This window comes from Oryza brachyantha, chromosome 2 (assembly GCF_000231095.2).
Source record: "Oryza brachyantha chromosome 2, ObraRS2, whole genome shotgun sequence".
NCBI lineage: Eukaryota > Viridiplantae > Streptophyta > Magnoliopsida > Poales > Poaceae > Oryza > Oryza brachyantha.
Window position 1 is genome coordinate 6,091,587 of NC_023164.2, and position 18,550 is coordinate 6,110,136.

Sequence of the window (18,550 nt, forward strand, 5' to 3'; positions counted from 1 at the left end):
TCAAAAAATGTGAGAAGAATCTTTTGAGCCTAATTAATCTGTCATTAGCACATATGTTATTATAGCACTTATGGCTAATCACGTAGCTCAAAAAATTCATCTCACGATTTTCCCCATAGCCGTGTAATTAGTTTTATTGTTCATATATATTTAGTACTTCTTTAGATGTCCAAAAATTCAATATGATGTTTTTGAGAAAACTTTTTATGAACTAAACCAGGCCTTAGTAACAGATATTGATGTTATAAAAACTGTAGGGATCCATTCAGGGGCAGAGCTGCTTGTTGTGAGGGGTTCCTAGGCACCCCTCTAAACAAATTTAGCTACAGTTTATTAATTTTCACCATATATGTATCACCCCGATATAAATTCAGATACCCATAACAATTAAGCCTAGTTAAAAACAAACAGGTGGCACCGCTTCTCTTTCGCTCTAGCTCTGTCTCTAGATCCATTTTGGATAGTGGATGGTAATTCACAGCTATTGCCTTAACATCAAATGAGAGTTTGACCCAATGCTTTATTTATCTCCGAGAATCCTGATTCTTTCTCAATAAATTTAAGACTTTTCTGGTAAATACTGCATATTTGATTGCATCCATAATTTGACTTTGCCTTACGCTGTGAGCTAGGTATCGATAAGAATTCGAGTACTTATTTTTCTTACGTTATAGTATGAATATATAATACCAATTCGTTAGGTATGGATGATGGATTAGATTCCATGGATAGAGAATCAGTTTCAATAGACTTATGAAACTTTAGGGCTCGTGGGCATCCAACAGAAATTGAATATAACCAAGAAATGCATGGGACGTGTGACTAGATGGGGAAATTTTAGAACTGAAAATGGTTGATATAACAAATAGTACTACGAATAATGCTAGAAATACTTATATTTTGAAACAAGATTAAATCCTAGAAATGCTATATGTTTAGCAAAGATTAAGGTTAAGAAGAAAATAATATATTATTCTTTAATGAATGAGTGGAGAGTGTCAGGGATAAATTAGGAAAAATAAATAGAAAGTGACCAATAGGACAAGTATTATGATGAATAATAAAAAAACTTATATTATAGTATAAGATTTAAATCCTAAAAATACTTATATTTTAGAACCGAGAGAATACTCCACCTATGCATACGTTACAGGTGTGAGAGAGAGGGGTAGAGCGAGGAAGAAGAGGATGTAATGCCCACATGTTTCTTGCAATTTGCTTTTTTTACCTATTTTCTTTTTCATTAATTGAGAATGTTAATTGAGCTCTACAAATTTTGACCATAATTTTTATTACAATACGAACTAAGATTACCTCGGCTGGCTAGTTAGTCTTAGGCACACGTGTGTTCACATTTACGTTTTATTCTCTTTCGGTGGTAAATGATGTACACGCCAATAGCAAGTGTTTCTATTGACTTTGTCAATTGCACGATAAACCAATCCAATCTTTAGTTGTGCTCATAAGAATAGGATGTGCATGCGCGTTCTTACAGGTGATTGCACACATTTTATGAGTGCATGCACCATGTTTTGCAAAAAAAAAATGTTTATAATAATGAATTCTACATTGTTACCACTTAAGTTCGATACTATATATATATATATATATATATATATATATATATATATATAATTGGTCAAATTTGAAAAGTAGTATCGTATTTAAGGCTGCATTTTGAATGTTTGTAGCAAAAGAAGCTAAATGTAACGGCAACCACATAAATATATGCAAAAGAAAATGTATATCCTAATGACAGAGTGGTTTTATTTTTTGCAGGAGACACGTGGATGGTATGGATTATGGAGCGATTGTTTACGGTATATTTATAAATAAAAATATCTATGAATAAAATACTTATATATGTATTTTTAGCGATCTAAAGTAAAGTCAATATTGATAAATAAACTTTAGTGAAAAAAAATCCTAACTAAACTTTAACTCAAATTATTTATATATAAGCGAAAAAGATAGGGTGTACGCATGTTTCCGTAAAATGTAAACCATGCAAATGAGACCGAAAAGGACAAGATCGTCAGAGTAGATGGGAAGCATAGGATCATTAAAATTTGTTATACGCGAAGAGCATAGCCTAGAACTGTTTGCTCACTAACACACATAGTGATGGATTATTTTCGAGTTCTATTGAATATTTTATTTTTACTAATTCACAAAAACATAGACCATATTCTTTTACTTTTTACTCATGCTTATGCCTATAAGCAAAATTTAAAATTTCAACCTTAAATTTAGAGTTAATTTTGAGGTTTTTTTACCAAAGTTTATCTTTCACTTTCATAAAATATTTATTCATAAATTATGTTTTATTTTCAAATATATTGTTTGTTTTTTACGTGGAACAAAAAATCACTACTATAACTTGTCCTAACTAAAGTAGGCCGCATTCGTTTTATGAGTACACTATCCGACATGAAAAATATAGTAATAAATTATTATATGATTAATTAATTATTAGTTGTAAAAAATTTTAAAAATAGATTAATATGATAATTTAAAACAACTTTTTTATAGATTTTTTTAAAAAATACAGTTTGATCGTTCGAGAAACGTATGCATGCACAACGAGAGAATCTGGAGCAATAATAGGAGGAGAAAAAAAACTAGGGTACATGTGAGTTGACTCACCATTGCAACATGCCAATGTCTCCCTGCTGCTTCACCTGTCTCTGCCCCTAACTGTTTCAGTTGTTATCCTGCAAACATCACGCGATGACAAGCAACAGTGTGGTAGAGAGGAGACTGGAAAAACGAGATGGGGCCATGCTACCAAATTACTCCTACATAGACAACCAATTAACCATGCTTATTCAGCTAGATTAACAAGTATCATATCATCAATACTCAAACACTCAATGGAGTGATAATAAGGGGACAGGGGTTAGTTATCTTAGCCTCTCATTTTCCACGTGCATGTTTTCTGGACAACTAAACCATGTATTTTTTCGAAAACTTTTTATAGGAAAGTTGTTTTAAAAAATCATATTAATCTATTTTTATATTTTTTAATAATTAATAAATAATTAATCATGTACTAATCTATTACTATATTTTTTGCACCGGATAACTAACCCACTCCACTTCTCTCCTTTAGCCGAACGCGGCCTTAGTTGAAAGTCGGTATTTTAAGCAGATTTTTGTTTAAACGTCAAGCTAAAAAGTGTACTGTCACGTAGCTCTAGCAATTTGTAGGCAGGTTTGGACTTATCGGATGTGGATGAAACTAATTAACCGTATTAAACTCTTCTCGGTCGACGGATGACGAGGATGGGGTCAACATGGGAATAATTGCAAAGATTCTCCAGCACATAATTGTGTTGTGGGCTACTTCCGATTAGTCCACCTAAAAACCTCCTAATCAAGCCGCAAATGATTTTTATCTGTGGCCTCAAAATGCCGTTGACGCTGGCTGTTTACGCGAGAGAAAAGAAAGAATTTATAACAAATTGAGAAGGGGACAGCTGATCTATTCTATTCCATCCATCTCCACATGAGGGCCTCGTTCGTGAGTGAGGGGAGCGCTAATGTTTGCCTTTTTTTTAAAACGTTTTCTGAATTATTAAATAATACATATTTTGTTAAAATAATTCATATAAAATCTGTTTAAGAAATCAGTTTAATTTATTTTTTCGAGTTTGTAATAATTGATATTAAATTAATTATATACTAATAATATTTCTTGTTTTACGTGATTTGTTTAAGTATGACTCCTACCGTCGCTCGCGAACGAGCCCGGTAAGGTTGGGATCTTACATAATTGTTTCTTTGGGCTTAACCAGGAAGGTGGATAATACATGAGTAGCCTTTTTTTTTCATCCTAAAAGGTTTCAGCTTGTGTGGGGATTGTGGTAAAGAGGGGAGCTTCAGCTGAAAGCCTTTATCTTAGGTTTCCAACTCTCCCATCCAACTACAATCCTTTATTCCTTTTGTTTGGTTTCTAGTTGCTACCGTGTTTTTGGGGAATACTCAAAGTTTTATTTTATTAGAGCAAGTTCAATAGTATAGCCAACTACTGACTCTAATTTATCTACAGTCAATCTAATAGCCAACTCATATAATAGTTATCTACAAAACATATACCATCATGTCTCATATGTTATACACACATTGTGTATTGGAGTCCGTGCTGTATCTGGCTATAAATTAGTAGCCCACTCCTCTTCTTTCTCCTCTTTTGTTTTATTAAAATATGTTTATAGTTGACTTATAACCTGCTACTGTACCTGCTCTAATGGTGGAAATGGGTTATAATTATAATTACTGATCTGAATTAAACTGTCCTGTAATTTTTTCTTCTATTTCCATTCTTCAGAACATGCACGAATTAATCAAGAAAGCAAATATTGTTTTCCACCCCAAGAGAGTGTCTTATTGGCATTTCATTCTCTCCGTGTTTTTTTTAATCCAATTTTGGCTTTTGGATTTTCACGGCCACACTTTTCAAGCTACCAAACAACATGCTTGGTGCAAAAATTTTCAATATATAAGTTCATCATTCGATCTCTAAAACAAGATTTTCACTTTACCATAGTTAATTTAGTTGTTCATATTCCCACATAGTTATAAAAACATTAGACAATTCTTTAACTCTAAAATCTTAGCTATCTTATACACCGCTTTATCATGCATAAAAATAATTTAGAATGGAAGTCGTGCTTCACCTGCATGTTGGGATGATTTGTTTATGGGCGAGAATGCATGAATCATACAAAAGGTTCTGACGGTTGTTTTAGTTAGGTGAGCATTACATAAGGTTGATCATGCAATTTATTAGAAAATGGTATGACTTATATGGAGTGCTATACATGAATCGCTACCAAACTTTTCTTTAATAATACGACAGAGCATACCTTTTCAATTCTATCTTCCATATTTATTGATACACAACCGCAACTATTAGAGCTTCCATTAATAGTGGAGTACTATCACGACACATCAACAACCTAAAGCAAACATGAAATACTAAAATTTCAACCCACGCATATGCCCTATTATTAAGTTTTTAACGGAGTAAAACCACTTGTTCAAATGTGTTGCTTGCACCATTAGCCATATCGTGTGACTCCTCATGTGCAAGGTACTGAATAGGGAATAGCAGGTGGTAGCGAATTAGGGTCTACGTAGTGGATCGCGGATAGCGGACGCTAAGTTACAATAATGATATTTAATAATCACACATATATTTGATTATGTATAGATGACTAATGACTTTCTAACACTTTCATAAAACAACTGACAAACAAATTGGTGATAAATTATAGTAGACTTATAACTGATAAGCATAACTAGACATTTACGTGCACTTAAAAGTTAATTTCTTGTTCCATCACAAGCCACAACAACCGTCGCTTGCCGCCCGACGTCCAGTTGGCCCGACAACGTTGATCGATCGGTAGCCAAGCAGCGTGGTACGATGTAAGCACGTAGTGTTCGTGAGTCGTGACAACATGATTAGATGAGAATATGAGAAGACATGATTGAAGCGATGGACTAATGATTGGGTTATATACATATTTTCCACTGTGATTGCGGCCTGCTAAGTTATTTTACGGATTGATATTGCGTCCCACTAACTAGAATTACGACTGCTAAGTTCCAGACCACTACATCTAGTCCATTACCTCATCACAGTATCGGAAGATATCACAATTACATCATTATAGTGGTCACTACTGCCGCTATCTAGTATCTTGCTCATGTCCAACAACAAACCAAAACCATAATCAACTGGTAAAGTAGTTAGGATCATATGCAAGACGTGTCACACTTTACCGTTTTAGCTCTTTTGAAACACAGGAATTTCGTACGACAATTTCATACTCCCTCCGTCCTAAATTATAAGGGATTTTGACTTTCTGTTTGTAATGTTTGACTACTCGTCTTATTCATAAAATTTAAAAGTATTATTTATTTTGTTTATTATTAAAAGTAGTTTAAGTATTACTTATAAATTTTTATATTTACACTAATTTTTGAATAAGACAAATGATCAAAAATTATAAATAAATAGTCAGAATATCATATATTATGGGACGGAGATAGTAGCAATTAGTTAGGAATTGTGAAAAGGGTCATGTCCCAAGGGCTTTAAGGTGAACAAAGGGCTAAATCGGGTACAAGCCGAGAAAGAAAGAGAGCGCCTCCGATGGCTTTTGAGCCGATAAACCACCACCTTCAATTATTCTTTGGCTAACACAAGGTGACAAAAGCCAAGGATGGATGCACAGTACCCATCGTACCAGATCAAATTATCAACCTCTCGCCTCCTGCTCCTGGGTCGCAAAATAAGTTTACTTTCTAGTTTTTAATATAATGTTTGATTTTTTTTTTGTCTTATTTAATTTTTCTAAGATTAATATTATTATTATTAGATGATAAAATATGAATAATACTTTACACATAGCTAATTTTTTAAGTTTTTTAATAACAGATAGTCAAACCGCTGGACACACAAACTAAAAAAATGAATTTTTTTAGACGGAGTTAGCACCATTCTACGTACCTACTTCAGATGATAGCAGTAGGCTAGTAGCCATCAACCTCTCTCTGTATCCGTTCTATCCATGATGCTCACAGCACCCCATCATCCATGGCGATTTGTAGAGGATAGTCTCCATGGAAGAAAGCCAGGTCCTAGTAGCAAACATGGGGGCATTGCTTGTTTTGTCCTCATCGCCATGGCCGTTTTCTCCGCCGGGGAAAGATGCGAAGGCGAAAGGCATTGCGGCGGATGATCTGGTCTGAATCTGATCGATCCAGTACGAGCTGTCGTCGTCGTCGTCGATGAGACTAAGCTAGCTAGTACTACAAATGCCTTTTTCTTTTCTCTCTCTTGTTCTTCTGAAAGTTGCATGTTACCTATCTACGCATTGCATCGATCATGAGATGCAGTAGCAGCAGCTGGAGGAATGAATTCGATCGAGTAGCTAGATAGGTGGCCATGGCCTAGCTAGCAGCTGATCGATCGTGTTGTGAGAAACCCTTTCCTTTTCGCTTTTTATCACTTGGATGGTCTCCTTAAACTCCTTTCCTTTTTTTCTTTTCTTTTTTGAAGTATGATGATGATGTCCACTTGTCCAGCCGAGAACTATACTATGAGGTAGAAATGGTAGATGGAATGGCATGACTAAACCTCGCTTGATGGAGCATTGGAGCAGCCCATTTAGCTTCCGTTTGATGGCCATGGAAGAGCAATCTGGATTCTCTGACTTTGTTAAGAAAAAAATCACAAAAGCACACAATAAAATAAGTCGTTCACCACAGTACCATGACTTCAAACCTTGCAGCTATAGTAAAAACAGTAAAAGTACCGTAGCATATATACTGTTTTTGGTATTGTAGTGATGAATCTCTTAGGCTAAAAATACATCCAAGTCATAGCACCATTTATCTCTAACTTTTTAATAGAAAGTTAAGAGGATCTCATTTAATGAAAGAGAGGCTGGGAGTGGACCGTCCACTGTTGTAAGCAGACCATATAAGCCTCTGCATATCTGCACATTGATATATAGTTGACACAAATATTGTCTCGATGTAACAAAAATAAGTATACCTTGTATATTTTGTTGGTATGCAAATTGACAGTTCACACAAGTATCATCTTGATGTAACAAAAAAAAGGGATATACTCTGCATATATTGTTTTTACTTTCTATAAGAGCACAGAGCACAGTTTTAACATGGATAGGTCTAGATGACCGAATTGTTGTCTTTAGAGTTATCATGTGTAAACATTATCAAATACCACAAAATTAAAAAAAGGATACAGTTAGCATGAGTTGGCTCCTGAGCGGCTGAGTGTTGGTAGCCAGCTCTCATCGAGACAGAGCTCTTCTCTTGGCTGCTGTAACATTCTTACACGATAAGGATATTATACTCACAAACATACCTCCAAACCTGGAAACAATGCTTCCAACTGCAAGAATTGAAGGATGGTATATGCTTTCACAACTTAAAAAAACACTTCCCATCCTACTGCCAAAAGAGCTGTTGACCCATTTTCCTTTTTCTATTTCCTCATATTCCATTTTACATACATATAAGCAATAACAATGGAGAGCTATAGCTGGATCTATGTCAAACCATGACGGGAAAACACATGCAAAAAGGGGTTGAACAAAAAGGCCAAGAAGCGGTGGCAAAAAGAGGAGGCAGCGAAGAGAAGGACAACATCAGCGCAAGGGGTCAAAATTAGAGTGCTACCTACAACCATGCCAACCCTTGCGAGTGTGTTCTTCCATGACCATCTGCTAAAGAAAGAGCCATGGAAAACATCATCTGTTCTTCGATGCTCTCTGGGCGAAAGTGGCTTGGAGCCATGGCAAAGTTTTCGGCGAAAGGCAGCTGCGGCATGGTCCCAGCATCTGCTATGATGTCTGAGCCGGCGTAGCTTGTTCCGGCCTCTGCGCCCTCCGACCAGTGGTCAGCTGAGCACTCTCCTTCCTCTCTTACAACTTCCCTACTGCAGCTTGGTGCTATCCCGCTCCAGCTCTCTGGTGAACTCTCCAGATTACACATGCTCCCACCAGGAATATTGCATGGTCGCCGGAACATGTCAAAGACTGGGAACGCGCTAGTGCCAGCCATGTAAGAGAAATCCATACTGGGTGGCTGGTGCTCAGCCATTGCAGCAACGGCACAGGAAAATCCACCACCATGAGGAATTTCTAGAGGAGCAGCTGGAACGAATGGCTGGCGTTCACGCAGGGATGGTTCAGTTACAGGCATAAAATTGCCACAGAGAGGATTCCCTATGCTTCCCTGCTCCTGCTCATAGAAAAGATTGAAGGATGTAGTATAGTGTAAAGAGTCTGCTTATTGTTTATTACTCCACGAATGTAGTATAGTGTAAAGAGTCTAAATTCAAAGCTGAAGTAGCAGTCAACAGAAAACATGGATGTTTCTAATAACAAGCTATTCAGAAGCAGATGGCAAGTAACTTATTGGGGAACAGTACACAATGAACATTAGTTTCTGACTTGAACATTAAGTGGCTAATAATTGGAACTGCAAAACTAAACATGCAACCATCATAACAATCATTTTGAAGGCTAAAGACATGGGAAGAGCTGAGTTTAGCCATGTTGGTAGATAATAAGGACACTTCAAAAATGCAGGAATGTGAAAAAGTCCTCCTGTTCTCCAAAAAAATGACCAGAAAAATTTATGTGCCAAGCGCAGTACTGCTCAAGAAAAATGATGAAAAGATACTTATCTTACCAATACCATTATCTGCTGGGCTGTTTTATTTGAGGAATCACACAATCTAGGATGATTTTGGCAGGATTACTGCATCACGCATTTTTCCACTAGCATTTGTCTTTTGAGGGATGAGGCAATGCTGAACCAACTGATGTTTCCTCAAACAAAACAGATCCTATATTATTCCCTATTGCCAATACACTTCTATACAAATTAATTGACTTATTTACCATTATTGAACACTTAACTATGCAGGTTCTACAGACTAGATCATGCATTTGTCAGAACATGTAAAATGCTCAAAATTCAACAAGCATGGCATGATGTTCAATGCAAATAATAATCTATTTTTGTCCATCTCACTTACAGACCATTACATGACCCAACAAATCAGCATTTACAATAGTACTCACACTACGCACTGTGGATAAGGACCAGAGAAAAAACTACTAACCTGAATGGAACGCCAAATTGCTTCCATAACCATCATATCCTCTATATTCATGTCAATGTTATCATCACTGTAAGGGGAAAAACACAGTTTCATAATTTTAGAAACCCTTTTCATGTCAGCGGCATAAAGGGTTATCATGGCTAGCAAGCACTAAATACTTAGTACAGAAAAAAAAATCCGTATGCGCATGGCAAACTATAAAACCGAAGAGAGATTATGGCACCATTTGTAGGAATTTAGCTTCTTTCAGAAACTGATTTTCCATACAAGTTGATCAAGAGAGGTTTCAGGTTTATATCTTCAGAAGTCCTTAAGTTACATTTATACTCTGTCTATAGAATTCAAACTTATGCAGCACTTCACAAAGCTGAAGTTGAAACCCTCCCAAAACAGGGTACAAGTGGAAACACAAATTCACTACCAGTACAGAATGTCAATATTCTGAGGACGACAGGAAGAAAATTGATTATAGCTTCTCTATAAATAATATGAAAATAGATTCTAGAAATAACATGAAAAGCAATATTGCTCATTGAGATGTTTTATTTAATTCAAATGCTCTGTTTGATGTGAGGATGTGGCACGTATGACTTCAATAGAAGCTGTTGTTTACTTTTGTGCAACATCAAGAAAACCTTATTCTAATAAGCTTTTAAAAAATTTCACCGAAATCTCATGTCTAGCACAATAGGTGATAACCCCATCCAAAAATTTACTACTCAAGTCTATAAAATGACCTGACAGTATTGAGAACATCAAGCGAAGTATAACCTGTAAAAGATCCCAAAGAGTGGTTGAGTTCCTCTAGAAGTGTTTAGCATGGTTTTGTGCTAATTTGGTATCGGAACATACGTTATTGCTTCTTTCACCCTTAGGTTGAAGACCACTAAATCCATTTTATGCATATAAAGGGTCACAATAGTACTTTTTGTGTAGTAGTTGTTACATCAAGTGGATTTTGGAAAACATACAGTGGGGTAAAAAACAGATTGTTTTCTGCATTGGCCATTGGGTGAGATAAAAACTCTCAATGTCGATAATGAATAGCCATATTCAAAAGCAAATCCATTCTTGATTTCTATACGTAAGATTTTTATTCATTTTTTATCAAACTGTGTTGGAGTTTTTATGTGCTCCCTCCATGGTATAGATAGGCTAAAGATCCAACTGTAACTATCTTGATTAACATTTTCACAAATTCAACATTCATTTTTTTCACTGGATTGTAAATTAGCACTAGAGTGGTAACTCTAATCACAGCCTCTTATCCACTTGAATGGTGCAGTGGATACGGACAGATAGCACAAGCTTAAAGTGGAATAATGAAGTTGATCTTGTCTGAAATGCCAGTATGGCGTTTGGTCCCTGCTATCCAATTTAATCCAGTGGTTGATCTCTGTTATCTAGATTTGGTTCGATAGATAATACTGTTACTTTCCATTATCATATTTTAAGAATACTTCTCATTTTCTTCCCTTCAACATGGTTGAGGTAGGGTTTTTAGCATAGAAGTTCAGTAAGGTTTGCCATTCAACATAACCATGCTAGAATAACACCCTGAAACTCAAGGGGAAAGGATAATGACATACCGATTATGCCTAGAATGAAAAGGGCGCATGCTAGTCTGGGCAGAGCATGAAGGTTCAGATGAACAGCATTCAGTTCCTTGCTCAGCACATCGGTATGATGGAACTGTAACAAACATATTACAAAATAAATTATCAAATTAAGCAGCAGAAAAGGTAAATGATTAAATGTTTACGTTAGTTGCATGCGGTGCAGACCTGAAAAGGATGTGCTGCAAATATCTCTATACTCAACTTCTTTGGTTGGTGTGATTGTTCTGCTAGAAGAGCACCTGTTCTGTTTTCTTTTCATCTTATCTTCTTCATCTTGAAGTGCTTGCTGGCGAATCCTCATCTGTGCTTCTATGACTTTTTGCTCTTCCTGTAAAACATACTATGTGAGATAAATAAAATGCTTTTGGAATTTGGAGACACTAATAACAAAACAAGACATTAGAATATAAATTACTTACAAATTGTTCTATGCTCCTCTCCTCCTTTGTCTTTACACCACGGTACTCCACAGCATAACAAGGGGTTTTGCAGAATGGGCATCTTTATTGGTTAAGTATTTTGTTTGTAAAAAGGATGATAGATTACTAACTACCAATGTCATGTGAAATAAAATCAAGGGTGACACAAAGGATACTGTGTAGGCTGGGCAGTGTGAGTTGGTTTCATTTGGAGAAAACACTCTGCAAAATTACCAAGCATGGAATATAAGGAAATATGGACGACCTAACAAGTAAAAGAACATTTGTTGGTTGTAGGATAGATGTATTACCAGTGCATATCCCTTTTGAGCAACACTTTGATCGGTTAAGACTTGGGTAGTACTACAGAAAAGAAAAAGAAAGCATGCGTTTTAGGACAAAACACAGAAGTAGTTGCTGCATAGTTCGAACCCAGAAATAGAAATTTGATAATTGCTAAATACTGCTATTAGCACAAACGCAAGCATACAATCCAAGACTAATATACTCTAAAACCAAATTCATTGAGTGATTTTGAGGTTAAAGATCTAACGAGGCAGAATGCAATTAAAGTGCAACTATATAGGATTGCATGAAAATTCCTATATAGTAATAACATTAATTGCAGTAAGCCAGTAGCATCAAAGCTGCAGCAACATTTAAAAAATATAATAGTGCCAAATAAATGCAAGCTTTGACCAAAGACACCGAAAATATCCTAGCACAGCTAACAGAATCAAGTTCACTACAATATTGCAGTTCCCAAGAGCATTAACGCCAAATTTATGTTTGATATTACACACAACATGCAAACATCACCATGGTACCTCCGTACTCTATAGCATCCACTATTTGAAATTGAAGGCACCCAATATTGCAGAACAGTTAGCCAATTATTTGTTTCTGAAACTAGTCAAATCTCCTAGTATAAGGTCAGTAATACTCCGATCCAGGAGTGCCAGTAAACACTAAATTTCATGCAATGCACCCAGCCAGGCAGCCAGTTGATAGGCCCATAACATTTTGACTACTGTATAACAAATATAGGGCTTGAACATCAATGATACCTTAAATTTATGCCAACAACACGTTAATAACCAAACAACTGTGATGAAAAACTACCTCAAGGCCATTTAGAAGAGCATTCTGGACAATGTGCATAACATACGCACTATGATGCCACTACTCACTACCAGAGATGCCGACACCAGCACAGGCACATACACTGAATACACCCATATTGGTACTACATTTTGCAAAATCGGCTCCACGAAGCGCACTAATTTATCCAAGAGCAATACAACACAAACAAACAAAGAAATGCGCCAAAATCGACTAAAATTCAGTCCCAAAACACTTGCTACAAAACGTGCATGCCTCCCCATCGGCCTCCGTAACGGCTACGCACCAAGCGTGTTGCGTTATCCACAATCCAACACGAGGCGACCACCGTATCGACCCCTAATGGAAACGCACCAAAACGATCCCCACCCCCACCATCCATCCACACGTACGTAGTACAGCATTACGACGACGACCGACGACAAAAAGGAAAATAGCGCAGCTAAAATGGGAGGAAGCGGGAGGGGGGGGGGGGGGGGGGGGAGGGGGAGAGAGAGAGAGAGAGAGAGAGAGAGAGAGATCTCCCTCCGTTCCTCTTCCACTGCCCGGGGCGTGGTTCGTACCAGGAAGCAGATGGGGCACTCCTCGAGGTCGGCCCCGGCGGCGGCGTCGTCGGCCCCCATGTAGCAGGGCGCGAGCTTGGCCTCCAGGATCAGCTTGCGCAGCTTCTTCTGGTCGATGTCCCTGTGCTCGTACAGCCCCTGCGGCCGCGTGTACCGCTCCTCCACCCCCGCCTTCCTCCTCCCCCCTATCCTATTCCCCATCCCAGATCTACCCCCCTCCTCCTCCCTCTCACCACCCCCACCCCCTCCTCCTCCGCCGCCGCCGCCGCAGCACAAACACCCTCACCACTCCCCTCCACCACCACCTCCTCCTCCGCGCCTCACGGTAGGCACATGCGGCGGCGTGGTACACGCACGCGTACGCGGAGGGGGAGGGGGGGGAGAGGCCGGGATGATGGGGACGACACGACGCGAGGCGAGGCGGAGCTTTTTGAAAAATATTTTCTCTCTTTTTTTTTCTCACTCCCCTTCGGCTTTTCGTTTCTCGGGGTGGGAGGAGGAAGGAAGGAAAACTGCAACTAGCCGCTACGCACAAGAGGAAGGAAAGGAAGCAAAGGAAAGGAAGGCCGCTGCGTCTGCGAGAGAGACTGCGACCTCTGTAGCCTAGCTTCTGCTGCTGCTGCCGCTGCTGCTCCGGTCGCTATAATAATCTCGGTGCCAGAGCCGCAGTTCGCAAGGCGGCGGCTGCTTGCTACTACTGCTGCTCCGCTAGGGTGGTGGAGTGAAAAACCTGTTGGCAGCGGCTTGTGGGGATAGATTGGAGTAGAGGGTGGGGGTGGGGGTGGGGGTGGGGGTCGTGGGGATGGCAGCGATACCTTTGTCTATGCTTTATACTCGTTTTGTGATTTAGAACACATGTGGGTTTGTTTTTAGGTTTAGTAATTTTTTTTATGTTATGTTGAGAGTGAATTATGGCGGCGGTATGGCTGTTTGCCAATAGTGGAGACATACCACGTTTGATGGTCTTTTAGGTAGTTGTCCACGTGTACTGTGAGATAGAGCGGTAGGTGGGGTGACTGGGATCCAGCCGTCCGAGGTTGCCTTTTGCAGCGGCGTGTGAGCTTGGTTTTGGTTTTTATCGAGTGGCGGTGTGTAGGTTTGAGTTTGTCGTATGGGCGTTGGCGTGCCTTGTAGGTGAAGCATAAGTTCTAGATATGTGTTAGTTTTTGTTTGCTTGAAGACGTCTAGATATGGTTATATTTATGTGTGTTGCTTGTGAAGGACCCTTCGAGGCGTGTGAGATTTTTTATGGTTTTGGATTATTTTAGTCATCTTGTTTCGTTTCATCTGGTTGGTTTTGGATTTGGAAATATTTAATACTACCTTGAATATAAGTATTAGACACTTAGGATAAGATTTGCTCAAAATTTTAAAACTTTGACCATAGGATAAGGTTTGCTCAAAATTTTAAAACTTTGACCATAGGATAAGATTTGCTCAAAATTTTAAAACTTTGACCATTAGAATAATAAGTCTATGCTACTCTTGTCCTAAAATGTAATCATTTCTATTGTTTAGCAAGGGTTAAGATCGAAAAAGAAAAAAAACTATGATACCTCTTAATAAATAAGGAATATGTGTGCGTAAGGGTAAGTGGGTATCAAATCAAACAAATTTTGAATGTGATGTAATTGATGAGACAAATAATACCATGAACAATGCTAGAAATACATATTGTGTTACATGATTTAAATCATCTCCATCTTTTCGCTTATACTTATAAGACAAAAAATAAATTTTAAATTTTAAATTTGGAGTTAAATTTGAGGGATTTTTCATCGTAGTTTATTTTTCACCCCTTTGATTTTAGATTGTTAAGATAAATTTTATAAAAGTTTTATTCATAATTATTTTTATTTGCAAATATATTGTTTCACTTTTTCTCTCAAAAAGAAAAATGATGACCACCCAATGCTTATATTTTGAAACAGGTAATATCTAATATGTTTATAATATTTTAATCATTTGTTTGTTTACTAAGTATTTGAGGAATTATTGGTTTCCAAAAAATCATGTTGTAAATGTCGACTATATTCGAGGGTGTATAAGAAAATGACATATATGATAAAAGAGTGCCCATATATGCAATCTATTATATGTATCCACAATCGAGGGACATAAAAGGTTTGTGACTTTGTGGGAAAAGAGCATTTGGTCGAGTACGTTATTTTCTATGGAAGACGTATTGAATTCAAAACATGCCTTGTACAACCATGATCTACCGAAACCAAATAGTAGTAGCAATATCTTCATTCCCCTCAAATTTATGAATTTACAGCAGCATTATGTCATTGTGGGCTATCTACTTATTAATTTGTGCCTGACATTGCATGAAAGGTTCTCATGTGCAGCATTTAACGAAATGGTACGAGTGCATGGGTAGTTGCGAGTAGCTGGAAGGGAGGTACCAACCCTAAAGCGTCCACTCTGGGCAGCATATAATGGGAAGACTAGGCCTACACATTGATGAGAGTACACTGCACACTTTGCAGCATCAGTACAACTACCAATGCATTAGCAAAGAGAAGAAGCAATATGGAAATGCCAGATGCCTTTGCAAAGATCTTGTTGCATATGCTGTGAGCATATTTTATATCATTGGCACTCGTACTTCCATCGTTCCAATGGAGCATGCAAATTTCAACAGTAACTGAAGATAAGAAGCCTGTATCTATCTCAGTGAACATCTCAAATGTCTTTGACCCCTGTACAGTGGATGCAGGAAAGGAGTGGTTTACCTGAACCGTTTGACAGCAGGTGTCCTCGTGGTGCTTGTAGCGGTATATGCTGTCTGAAATTCTCAAGTTCAGATGGTTGTTTGTGCTGCCTTTTGATCCCCAACCTGTGAGGCGAAGGCTTTCTGGAGCTGCTGCTGCAGCAGTGCTCTGAACTGGCTGGCTGAAGACAGGCTCTCGTCCAGTTTTGCCTTCTTAACCATGAGATCAGACTTCCTGGCTTCTGCGGCAGTAATCTCAGCGTTGTTCAAGTACATCACACCGCCGTGATGCTGTTGTAGCGTTGATTTCAGCTGCACCATTAAAAGTCGCAGTCTGTCAATCATGCAGTATGAAGGTATGAATTCACAGCGTTGGGCAGATAGTAAAATATTCTAGATTGCTAGATGCAGGTTCTTGATGAGATCTTGAGTAATGGTTATCTATTGGTTCGTTCAGATCAGCAGGTGGTAAACTAAATATTATAACAGAGCATTGCTTGCTATTGGACTACTGCAGTATACCATTGTCTTGCATACCTTAAAAAATGGACCAATTAGCAATGCCTTGTAAAAAGGAGAATTTTTTACATACAAGAACAGGTTGTCATTTAAAAATTCAGATTAATACTATTTGGATGCTTGTGAAGTTAATGGTTATGGCAGACCGTGGTCCATGACTCCTCATGTATTATTATCTTGACATGGGCCCGTAAAAATGACCGCCACTTTAAGAGAGAGAGAGAGAGAGTCTTCCAAGACAACAAAAACAAAACACAGTTTCAATGAACAGGCCATTACCAGCAATCGTCCAATTAAACATAATTGTTTGAAAACTATCCAGTAAAAACGATTCTTAATAAATCTAGCAGTGTTTTTTCTTATCCAATATTTCAGATACTGGCCTACAACCTACAGTTCTCCATTTTGAGTAATTCTCAAGCATTAAAACATATTAGTAAGTCAACCATCTTCAGTTCTTGACATCGTAAAACATTTGTCATTGGATGTTGATATAAATTAGTAACAACTAATCAGAAGAAATTTAATTCGTATCGACATTACTAATTATATATTTATCTCTCTTCATAGGTAAAGCTACCTGTCTAGGGACATTTCAAGACATGCAGAATTTAAATATTCTCTGGAGACAACCATGGATGAAATCCCGCTCCCACAATTCCACCTCAACATGGTCCACCCGGATTATGATCAAATGGTCAGGACGAACTACACATTTCAACACAATGCATGGCACAGGATTTGTTTTAAGCTCGAACAGTGGTCCATCAGGCAGGCCAACAAAAGCGCACAATTTCTAAACTTCAAGTGGTGCTAAGCTACTGAGTAGTGACCATGGAAGATCTATTAAATCCACTGCCCGACTGCCCTGTTGCCATTGAAAAAAAAAGAATGGCACAGTGAACGAAGACAATAATTCATCAGGTTCACCCAAATGACGTTGGTAGAAATACTAGTAGTTAAACTAAACAATCTACTAGACAATACAATAATCTCATAGTTTATCAGTACAAAGGATTGGGACCTTACTTGAGATACCAAATCCCTCAGCATCTGCACTTCGTTGCGAGCCTCCGCCTCGAACCGCCCCGACATCGCCTGGAACTCCTCCATCTCCTTCCTCTTGGCCTCGTAGAAGCGGTCCCACTCCTCCTCCCTCCGCTCCGCCTCCTCGATCTCTCCCCTCACCGAGCTGGGTGACCGCGCACAATTCGAGCAATTCAGAGAGTGGAGACACCGATGCGGGGAAATTTTCGTAAACGAGAGGGGAAGGGTTTGGGGGGGTGGGGGTGGGAGGGAGGAGGAGCTGCTCGCTTGCCTGAGGTCGCGGGCAATGGCGACGCGGCGGGCCCGGGCGGCGTCGATGTCGGCGCGGGAGGCGAGGGCGCGGGAGGCGAGGTCGGCGGCGTGGCGCTCCAGGAGGAGGCGGCGGCGCTCGAAACGGCGGGCGGAGGCGAGCTTGGCGTCAAGGAGGCGTGACCTCTCTGCCTGGAGCTCCTTCTCGGCCTGCGTGGGGTGGGGAGGAAGCGCGGCGGTTAGGCCTGGTCTGCTAGGGTTTGGGGGGACAGAGATGATGGGGGAAGGGGAGAGACGTGGAGCAGCGAGAGGCGGTGGTTGCGGGCTTCCTCCATCTGCCGGACGCGCTCCTCGAAGGCGGCCGAGAGCTCCATCGCGCGCTCACCTCCGCCGCCGGTGAGGGCTGAGGGGATCGCCGCCGACGTGGGACCTGGGGGGGGGGGGGGTTTGGTTGGGCGGGAAAAATCAGCGCCGTAACTACTCTGCGCACAAATTGCGGGTCCACGGCCCACAGTGGCTAGCTTTATGTAATCGACATTCACGGCCCAATGTGGCTGGGCCGTTCGCGCGCCTCATGGGTGAGACGTTGCGATGCAGCACAAAGGTACTCCATAAGGAAAAAA

General features: G+C 39.2%; 2 protein-coding genes across 3 annotated transcripts; both read right to left on the bottom strand.

Annotated features, from left to right (window-relative positions):
• Positions 1-7,990: 7,990 nt before the first annotated feature.
• Positions 7,991-13,617, bottom strand: LOC102719650 (E3 ubiquitin-protein ligase GW2). Of its 2 annotated transcripts, none has more exons than XM_040521095.1 (8): positions 13,397-13,617; positions 12,023-12,074; positions 11,888-11,933; positions 11,712-11,793; positions 11,458-11,620; positions 11,263-11,365; positions 9,674-9,740; positions 7,991-8,784 (listed from the first exon to the last, which is right to left on the bottom strand). In XM_040521095.1, exons 1-8 carry the CDS (start codon positions 13,595-13,597, stop codon positions 8,221-8,223), a joined length of 1,278 nt encoding a protein of 425 aa, XP_040377029.1. In that variant the 5' UTR covers positions 13,598-13,617; the 3' UTR covers positions 7,991-8,220. The 2 variants fall into 2 exon arrangements, with proteins under 2 accessions (XP_040377029.1, XP_006648498.1); XM_006648435.3 differs by lacking the exon at positions 13,397-13,617 and adding an exon at positions 12,834-12,887.
• Positions 13,618-15,476: 1,859 nt separating this feature from the next.
• LOC121053459 lies at positions 15,477-18,301 on the bottom strand. Its single transcript, XM_040520391.1, has 4 exons — positions 18,198-18,301; positions 17,661-17,823; positions 16,135-16,424; positions 15,477-16,061 (listed from the first exon to the last, which is right to left on the bottom strand). Exons 1-3 carry the CDS (start codon positions 18,299-18,301, stop codon positions 16,203-16,205), a joined length of 489 nt encoding a protein of 162 aa, XP_040376325.1. The 3' UTR covers positions 15,477-16,061; positions 16,135-16,202.
• Positions 18,302-18,550: the final 249 nt, after the last annotated feature.